Source organism: Hetaerina americana, unplaced genomic scaffold, assembly GCF_022747635.1.
Source record: "Hetaerina americana unplaced genomic scaffold, ioHetAmer1.1.p SCAF_24, whole genome shotgun sequence".
Taxonomy (NCBI): Eukaryota; Metazoa; Arthropoda; class Insecta; order Odonata; family Calopterygidae; genus Hetaerina; species Hetaerina americana.
This window is the reverse complement of record NW_027286808.1, coordinates 5,327,401-5,338,333: the sequence shown is the minus strand read 5'-3', so window position 1 is coordinate 5,338,333 and position 10,933 is coordinate 5,327,401. Positions and strand designations below refer to the sequence as shown.

The 10,933-nt window shown below is 37.2% G+C and overlaps 1 protein-coding gene across 4 annotated transcripts in view; it reads right to left on the bottom strand.

Moving 5' to 3' along the window:
* Positions 1-465: 465 nt before the first annotated feature.
* Positions 466-10,933, bottom strand: part of heph (polypyrimidine tract-binding protein 1 heph) — a 627,135-nt gene continuing 616,667 nt past the window's right edge. For all 4 annotated transcript variants that reach the window (XM_071586665.1, XM_071586669.1, XM_071586666.1 and 1 more), the window contains one exon: positions 466-9,274. In XM_071586665.1, coding sequence (XP_071442766.1) covers positions 9,206-9,274 — 69 coding nt within the window. In that variant the 3' untranslated portion in view covers positions 466-9,205. The remainder of the gene's footprint in view (positions 9,275-10,933) is intronic.

Genomic DNA, 10,933 nt, shown 5'->3' with positions numbered 1-10,933 from the left:
ACTACGCCGCCAGATGGTGCCTTACGATAAACAAAAGCATAACGAAATGCTAAAAGAAATCTCGTCTGCTCTCGCTCCGATTGCAGTCTGCTTTGTGATAGTGTGTAATTTCCATTTATTGCCCTTTTGTAGACTTTTCATGGACTACTTATGCCTTAAACTTAACTTGTTCAATGGCATGGAAATATAACCTTTGATATAAAGCTTGAAGTTTCTAAAGAAATGGTTATGATTGTGGCATTTTCGTCACGTATTCCGCATAAAATTGTATGTATGTATTAGATATTTTTAATTGAATTTGGAAATATCTCTAGGTCATATGAGTGAAATTTTGAAGGGATGATGTCATACTCTTTATTTCAATAAATAACAACTATCCAAAATACAATTTATTTTTAAGCAGGAAAATATATAAATACTTTAAAAAAGTTGAAAATCACTTCAAAAAGATGACGATACCTTTGCTTTAATATAGAATATCAACAGATTATATTTCATAATCAAGTTAAAATTCATTTCACATAAAACATGTACAGTAACACTGAAAAGTATCACTTTGTCTCTCAGTCATAACTTTGTAAACAAAGGTTACTTAGGATTTTAAAAAACGCCAAATTGTTTAGTGTACATCTTTCTGAGCTACTTAACATTAAATAGCTAAAAACATTTGTTCATCAAACACTTTCAAATGAAATATACAAGCATTACTAGTGAATACTATTCGGCGCTAGGACAATTAGAATTGAATATCCTTACAGCATTTAGTTCTCACTGTGCTGCATCATATTTCTTGGATCAACACTTTTGATAGAATTTGACATGCCACTCCAGTTTTCACTTGATTTTCTTTGTCTCGTGAGCTTAATACATTGCGAAAAGGTACCAGCAATGCATCAGAAGTGGTACCATTCATTCCATTTCAATGAAATTGGAAAGTTAAAAATAACAAAATTTGAGTATGTTGTTTTCCTACAACTACGGTAGATTAGGCATTGTGAATACATTATTTCAACAAATGCTGGAATGTCAAGTGTTAATACTGTCATAGTCTTCAACCATAAAGTTATATCATTCATCTACCAACTCATGATTTACATTTTAACATCAAGTCTATATTGTGTATTTGAACGAAATGTTGACTTTAATACTGTGTCCTTAGGGAATACTCACCAACTTCTGGTAACAGGAACTGATGAACAGCATTTTATTGTGCTAGTTCAATTTGCACATTATCACCCAAGTGATCAGAAAAAATTGAGTTGGTTTCATCTCATTTTACAAATGTTTGGCAGACTATCTTCAGTAATTCTCTGTAGTATCCCACGAGCTTAAGTTGTAGTCAATATCATTTCTGTAAGATGGACACTGCCCTAACTCTCATTGAATCTAATGTGCACTTATTATATGGCTATATGTACACAATGGGAAACAGCATTGTTCTGAATTATTTTATAGCAACTATTAGTGACTGTGTCATGAGCTCATTTCATTTTGCATTTACAAAATCATTTCATCATGTTTAATTGAGTTTTGAGAATTCAAATTGCGAAGCATTAAAAACGTCCATTAGACTTAAGGTATTGTAAGCAAATTTTGTTACAGCTTTCCATGAATATCTGACAGAGAATACATGCTATTCCTGGCTATTACATTGCAGAAGAGGAAATGGGAGACTAATAATACAGATGAAGAATGTAGAAAGATAGTGAATAAGATTTAGTGTAGAGAAGATAGTCATCAAGTGAGCACAAGTACACCTACGTTGGAATGGGTGAAGAACTCTACAGGAAAGGGGAATGGAATTGTGATGGTCTTACCATGTAGGCTGAATGTAAAATTTACTTGCCAGTTAGAGCACGTCAAAGATTAAAAAGAAAAGGTAAAGGCTGGACTTCCCAGTCATCAGAAAACTGTACAGGCAATCAGCATAAAAGATCATCACAATTCAGCAATCTCAACAAGTCACATCAATGCAATCACTCTTAGGTCCCATTGGGTTTAATTCATCAGTACATACATTATAAAAAACAGAGTACAGAAGCAGAAATAATGACCAATGAAATAGTATAGTTGTAGTAAATAGCAGTATTAAAGATTTATCACTGAGAGACAAAACAGGAAAACTACAAAAAAAGGGGACCAAAGCCCTTGGGTAGAATGAATGAGGCATATAAAAATGATTCGCCTGATTCAATGATGAAGAAACTCAGGTTTCAAATAAATCAAAAAGGTTTAGGCACACACCCAACTGGGCTGTGGCATGCTTCACAGCAATGGAAGCCAGTCTATGTCCAATGGAGAGACAATATTGTATGGTACACATCTCTTAAATGAACCAGTCCTAATAATTACCCCAATAGATATGCAAGTTGGACAAAGGTGAGAGTCACAAGCAAAACAAAAAATCAGGAAAATAAGACAAATAAAGGCATCTAATAACTAACTACCTCTTTTAATTCAACTATATGACCAACTCCTACTTATACCCACAAGATTATTTTAATTATCCCCCAACTAGGAGAGAAAAAGAGAACAGTCTAAGTGCTATCAAGTACTTGTATCAATTTACAAACATCTAGAGGAGAAGGGAAAACAAGTCTGTTTTTTCACAGAACATTTACTTCCATCATAACGTGACTCAAAAGAAGATTCCCATTGCAAAGAGGAAAAGTTCATCAGGATTACCTGCAGAATCATATGCTCACCAACAAACAATAAGTCAAAAAGCATATCTGACAGAGCTATAGAGAGAGACAGATAGTATAGTACAGAAATAGGGAGAGAGAGAGAGAGAGAGAGAGACAGAGAAAGAGACAGAGCCAGAAAGATGAGAAAGAGAAACATTTGCACAAAGAAACAGCACATGTAACAACAGCTAGTGGTTCAAAAACTCGCAGTGAAAAAAAAGGGCAAGCCACTTATGCAAATAGACCATTGCTTTACCCTGTTTTCTATTGTTTACTTGATTAATTAGGTAGAAATAGGAAAAAATCACCTATGTATTCAAACATGACAGTATACTTAACATTAATTGGGAAGAACTGGGATTTGGAGTAAAAATGAATGTTTAGTGTGGTAATTTAGTCTATGATAAAGGCATACGAGGAATTTTGCAATTTTTAATTATACATATACAAACTACCTAATCAAAATTATACAAGTTACCATGCTGATGGCTTGCTATATCTTTTTATTTGAAACAACCTTAACTTCATTTATATCTATAAATTTCAATATCTAAAAATAAAGCCATTAGAAAGACAGCAGAAGCGATTGAGGGCATACCTATACAAGACCTAACATTGTCAAAAGGGAAAATAAGAGTGTGCCTTTAATTTCATTAGTAATTGACCATATGATAACAATTTGACAAGTTAATGTCTATACTAAGCATCCAGAGCAAGATTTTGTACTGATATTTACTACCCTTCTGAAAATTCAGAGGTTTAAACAATACTTTTATAAATAATAAAATTTGTCTGCCATAAAATTTGCACAACGTAGAAGAATTTGCCACAGTCATCACAAAAATGGCAAAAAACATTTGAGGAACACTTTTCCATTTGGGTATGGCTTCAGTTACACACAAGAATAAAAAATAATGCCTGTCTCAAGAAATGATTGCTTGAAAAAAACTTTTTATTTTCCGTACAGAGCCTTCCTGTTCTTTCTTAATAATATATATTTATATATATGCATGAGTGTGTGTTGTACATGGTCTTAAAATAATATGGATGATAGCTTGAACTGTTTATACTTAAAAACAAAAATATATACGTTCAGTAATGCAGCAATGACACTTGGGTCAAATAGAATAATGGTAGGCAACTTATTTATCAAATACTCTGCCCCCCTGACCAAGCTTCAATCACACGGCCATTCACTCTCCTCCAACGATTCAGCAACACGGTCACATTCACTCAAGTGGTCAGGTTGGTCAAGCCCTAACACTTAGCAAAATACAGCTTTTAAAAATAATAAAACTCATTAGATGGTACAAGATAACTCTTTTTTCCCTTTCAAAAATAAAGATCACGACCACTTCTGTGCGCCCAAAAAAATGCTAACCTAATATAATACTTTTAAAATCCAAGAGTAGAACTTCAATGAACATTCGTTTCTTCACAAGAGATATGATTTTAGTGAAATGGTTGAGAGATTTAATTTTTTTGGCTAGGGATGACAAATCAAGTGAGTCTCGACATTGGCCAAGTACAAAAAAGGCTCCACTTCCGAACAAATCCTTCAACCACCGGGGGTGGTCACCCCCGGCTCATGTGCATTGATGCCCCATTCCTGGACAGCATTAAAAAATCGTGGAAGAACCCACACTTCCACACCATCAACATCATCAGTACACTTGAAATAAGATAAAAACATGATTCTTCACACCCATTACCCTGCTCCCACACATAAAAGTGAAACAACACTATCCTGATATCAGATGGACACAGCGATTGCTTAAAAAATATACTCAATGATGCACAATGTAGCCCAAAGATGGTATTCAAGTTTGAAAAAGTAGCAAAAAAATACATATGAATAGAATGTGTGCAATAGAGATTACAACTACCAGAAACTCCAATCCCAAACACGACTTTCTTTTGGCAAAAGGGGGAAATAGAACATCATATTAGGTACAGGAAACCCTAAGTGGTAGCAGTAATAGTGATACAGAATTCTCTAATATACTCCTCCCAAATATTTATGTCTTCTCTATATATATTTGGAACCTGATTATTTTCCACTATACAATACTCTTTTCTTTGATCCCATGAACATGAGGCAAACTCACATCAAAGTGCCATTTTCTCAAGAACATTATTTCTCATAAGAGTTATAATAAAATATGTATAAACTTCTGATAATATCTGTTATATACTATTACACTTAATAAACTGCCTCCAAGATTTGATGCCATTTTAGGCATACCTTTCACAATCAGAATTTTGCCGATCAACCGCAACTTGTTAAATTTAGGGATTATGGTCCCACCTCCGCAACAACCCAAGCCAAGACCCAAAAAAAATTTTTTTTCCTCTTGACAAAGTCATTCCTGCAGCTACTATGTTGAATCACACGCTTCCCATACTGCAAGATATTTTACTCCCTTTTATTCACTTGCTTTTTCTTTCTCCTCTACAATAAACACACACAGCAGAAAAACACAAAAAGAGTGAAGAATCATAAGGGTCTAGCTTGCATGCTGGTCAATGCATTCAGTGGCAGTATAATTGACGGCCATTCCACCGGGCAAATCCGATGGGAGAAAGGCGTTCCACAGTTTTGGTCACAAGGGTTGCGGGAGGGAGCAAAAAACTAGTCCAATCAGAGAGGCCACGGGAAAACTTCCAGTGAGCCTAACAATACAACAAAAGGGGCTCCAAACATTTGCTTTTGTTTATACAATTCTCAAGCAGAACAAGAACAGCAGAGACAAGTATTTGGAAAAAACTTTTACACTCAGAAACATGACACATTCTGAAAAGACTGCACTGTGGAGAAACTTCTTTGAGAGGAAACTCTCTGAAAACTGGGCTCAAAAGGAGGGAGTGTGTGACTCAAACAAACCGGCAGTGATATAACACTGCCGCACAGATGAAAGCAAAAGTGGCGATTCAGACACATCAAATGCTATGATGCCCATTAAATAAATCCCATAAAACTATGGCCATTCAGATATCAACAGCAATGGTTATGGTTATTAAAATATTATGGCGTTGCCCCGGTGTTCTTTTTTATTTTTCAAGTGTATGTGCGCACGTAGCAGATTTGTAGGAGAGGAAATAAAATCATGGCCTCCCTCCCCTCACCCCATGCAAATCTTGGAAAAGGCACAAAAGATTAGAGGTCTGATATGTCGACAAGACCACACTTACATGACCTGTACTGAAAAGCCTTATTCAAGACATATGTACATAAAATAATGGGTAAAAGACCAAGTGAACATTTTTAACTCTACAAATTTCCAATAACCTTTTTTTTTCAGCTAATTACAAATAACTTTTAGCCCATCTCATATAAACGCCTATTTCATAGCACATCATTGCAATTCCATTGTTTCATCAAATTAATCAAAAGCACACCATAGTATTTCCCTCAATTTACGTTTGTTCATCAAAATACACTAATTCCAAGGCGGTTCTGCAAAAATGTGATTGTCAACTATTGTAAAAGTTGTAAATATTTTTTCTTTTTTGCATTCTTTTTTTCACGAGAGGAAAAAAAAAGAATAATTGGTTCTGACCAACCCTGTGGCTCATTTGAAATGTTTTCTTTTTCACACCAATCATATTTTAAAGCTATTACAACAATACTGTTCCTCAAGATGTACCAATGACATAGAATAAAGAGTTACACATATTTATGTATATTCAAGAGATAAAATCTAGTTATACAATAGATATTATTCCTTAATAGTCACACACAACAGAGTTATTGAGAGCTAGCTCATTCAGGGGAGGATAGGGGGCCGGAGGGGGACAGAAGAGTGGAACAGAGTTGGGGTGGCCTTTTGCTAAGAAAGTGGAGTGGGAATGTACACACCTCAGTAAATTTGACTTCATAGCAGCGCCATGATAAGGTTAACTACACAAACACGGCCTCAGAAATGGTGTAATTTCCGACCTATTTTCTTCAATCAAGTGCTGACTAATAGGAGACTCTCAACTTCTTCCCTGAACCGATGAAAAAACACATTCGAAAGTAGTGGGAAAGGAAGTTCGTTTCACCCATCATTATGTTTGCCAGGACAAATCTGTGAGCAAGAATGATTTGAGTGAGTTCAGACAATGGGTGCCAAGGGAAGATAATATAAAAAAAAGTACACATAAAGACTACAGTAACTATAAAGCTATAAACTAAAACATTCTAGAAATTTCAACAACAAACTAGCCTCCTTCAAAACAATCTCAAAGAGCCCATATCAAGAGCACACCAACATACACGCCTGGTCATTCCCCTAACTACTTCATGACATTGCTCCCTCTTGTAATTGAACCTGTGGAACTGGCCTTTTGATGAAAGCATGTGGTCATTGAGAAGTACAGCAGAGGTAGAAGAAAGGGAAGAAAAACAAGCTGAAACACTTTTTTTTACTTTGGGTGATGCTAACTCCCATTGCCCTGATCTTATCAATGGTAGCCCATGCCCAGTACAACCAAGTCTATTTTAACCAGTCCCCTTCGAAAGAGCTCAGATCTTTTAAGCAAACCAAGCCTATTCACTGACTGAAGGATCCCTTGTCTGGAATGATTTGATAAATTTTTCTTTCTGTGTAACGAAGAGAGATCCAAGTCGGTATGAGAGGCAGCAAACCCTGAAGTTGATGCCACCCCTGGCAATACCTATTGGCCACCCCTTATTTTTCATTTCATGAATTTGCATGCCTTCTCACCGCAGTGGGGGATGCAAAAATACTTTTCCAAAAATTGTGTTTCGATTTGGAGGATATCAGATAAACAAACAAAAAAACGTTTCAACTTCTCATTGTTGACAATTATGTTATGTTCTCAAAAATAGCACATTAAAAACATCTGGTATCTTCATTTCTCAAAAAGGTAAACACCTGAAGCACACCAGACAAGTCTAAAGCCTAAAATCTTTCTCAAGTCATCAATCTCGTTGACAAATTTTCCTGGAGACTCCACCTTAGGATTGGATGGGGAGAGTTGGCTCTGACCCCATACTTTGGGAAGGGAAGAGTTTAGTGGAGGGTAGGGGGAGGGAAACCCATTGATGCAGAGTGAGCAATAAGCAGACTTTTTAACTCTGAAATCACGACAAGACAGAAACTGGAGGCAAGGGGAGACAGGAATCTATGGGTGTACCCTTTTTTTCGACTAATTTCCTTTTCTTTGGGATTTGTAGAAAGATAGGACACCAAAAAATATACAATTGAACGATATGTGTTCCTGCAAAATTTTTTGAAAAAGATCTATGGATGATTTTTAAAACTTTTTGCTAACATTCTTGCAGACAAGGAAACCATTTGTTTTTTTTTTAAAACTACAATATTGACCAATGTGATATTCACAATCACTGCTCAACCATTGCTGGAGAACAGGTCGTTAAAAGAGTTTAGCCCCAAAACATTAAACCTATCCGATTTTGGTCAAACAAAAGGCAGGCTGCCACGTCCTGGGCAGCTATTTAAAATTCTCCATTCCATTGCCTATTGCGGACAGGTTTCTCCACACCAAAACTTTTTTTTTTAATCTTTTGCGGTGGCTGGTACGCAGGTTAAAAAATGGATTAGTGATCATATCTCTCCAAAAGATCACAACCCTTCCTCTCACACCCATTACTTAATTTTTTAACAACAGTACAAGTGCAGCAGCTTCATACACATACACCCACGCACTCTCTGAAATACAGATTTGTCCCTTTGGTCATCCCCAGGCAAGCTGTCCCGTAGCTTCCTCTTTCTAATTCAATCGATGGACACTGCCCCACAATATATATTTTTATATATATATTTATATTAGCTTTCCTCTCTATCTCTCTCTCACACACAAAAATGTTGCACGGGGAAATATTTTCATGTATCATCTAAACAGATTTTTCACACAGATGTCCTTCTCTCTTACTCTCATTTCTTTTTTTTCTCATATTTTTCCTTTTGTAAAACCATCCCGGCGGCACAGCATTTCCCCCAATGGAATGAAGAGGTGAGGGGGTGGGGAAGAAAACCATCCGAGTGCGAGTCGAGGAGGGCCACCACGGACACTACTGACGGACACCACACTCCAAACCTACATTTCCTCTCTCCACACTGTCCGAGACCACAAATGCCATCCTCCGACAGGTTGCGAAACACTTTCCAAACACGCACTCCTGGCACTCTTTCCCCAGGCCCTCCCTCCCAACCCCCCCCCACAAAAGGGTACCGTGGCACCCATGACCTCTCTCCAACACTTCGAAAGGAACCATCCCACTCACACTCGAGCGCACACCAAAATCCTTCCTTCCCTTTAAATTTCTACCCTCTTTACTCTCACTACCCCCCCTGATATCCTTCTCATCCACCTACTCTCCTCCCCCACACCCTTTTACTTGACACAGATGCCAGCCCAAACTGCTCCAATCGATTCAAAGGGGACGCTTCCTTTGATGCTCTGTGGCTCTGGGATGGGAGGAGATGAGCAGCCCCGGCCACTGCCAAATCCTCCCCAGGAGCGTCTCTCATCTCTTGTCCTCCCCCTCCTTAGATCCATGACTTGGAGAAGGACACGCGCAGGTGGCTGGACTCACTCAACTGGTGATTGTGCATTTTCTGAAAAAGTCAAGTAGAAATAGCATGAGACCGGTTTGCAAACATCGTGGAATGGCAAAACCAAATAATATGAGATTGAAAACATTGCCAATGGTGAGCTACCCTTGAATCTGACACAAGTGTAAGGATTATTGAAAGAATTTGCGCCAAGAAAACAGACCATCTATGTATAATTGACGCCTGAAAAAATTCCATGCAGTGATCAACACCATCGTTGTAGTTACAACCTCTCAGCCTCCCTTTCAGCACAAACCATAGAGTGACAAATGCTCTTCCATTGTAATTCATTTTTCACATTTTGTTGGGGAAACTACTAGCACAATGGTTAAATCAAGAGGTAAAGAAGGGTATAACAATTCAGCGAGAAGGCTTACATATGCCAGTGATATCAATACCATAAGATGCATCATGTGGGTTAATGAGAGATAACATTTATGAAGATAAACAGCAAATTTATACTAAAATTTGATGGGTTCACACCCTAAAAGATATTTCACTTGTGGCCAGGATTTTCTTCAAGTGACATACCTAATTTGTTTCAGCATTACATGGATACACTTGAATCAACTTAGTCCTTTTCCTCAGAGAAATCCGAAATGGCAGTGAATAAGTGCCAAGGAAAGTGCAGTAGTAACTACTTCTAACCACAAATTCCAAGTCAATCCCGGTCAATGAAAATGATTTTTACACTCTGAAATTGTTGCATTGTACTTGTATCCATTTACGTGATGATTAAGATGGTGCACATTTCATCAAAATACAACTTACGTTCACTCATAGTGTATAAAATATAAGGCAAGCGTTCAACAAGCATATGTTATAAAAAGATGTCACTTGAAATAATCAATGCAATGTAGGATGAATATTTTAATGCAAAATAATCTTCACCTTTCAGTTCATATTTCTGGTTCCTGAAAGACATTGGGTACTCCTAACTTTTGAAATGATCAGATGTAAGAATTTTATGGAATTCTGACCGATTAACATGCCAGACACACTTTGCTCAATAGTCATCTATCAAATAATGCTGAAATATGCATATGAAACATAAATGGCAGGGTACCAAAATATTCACCCAGGTTGTTGCGCATGCCAGGGCGTAATAGTCAATGGGTGGACTGCTGGTCGGTCTATTGACCGGAGGCCTAGGGATGCCTTTGGGCACCCTGAGAGTCACCCAAGCTGTGAGATTTTTTGGGCACTAGATCTTCCCGAGAAATCATATGGGACAAAGGGAAAGGAACTGGCCCCCCTTCCCTTATGTGTGATTTTCACACACCACTGGGGTCTTACATTGGGTATAGTGTGAGCTTTACCCTTATCTATCAAGCTAACCTTTAGGCTGATAACAGTAGTTTGGTTTCTTGGACCATAAGTTTTTCCAGTAGTTTGCAACCACATTCAAAATGCTGTCTTCAGTTAGTGTTACTGTGCTGCTTTATTATTTGGGTTTCACTGAGATTGGCAAAACAATAACAATGCAAGTAAATTAAAACCTCTACTTTCAGGTCTAAAGATTAAATTCTATATCACTGCATACTAATGTATTGGGAAGCAGATGGGTTTAAACTGTTGAAAACAAGATATATAAATCAATATTGACAATTATGACTTTGTCATCACTTATGAACTGTTTCACTGCGGAAATATGTACGTCAG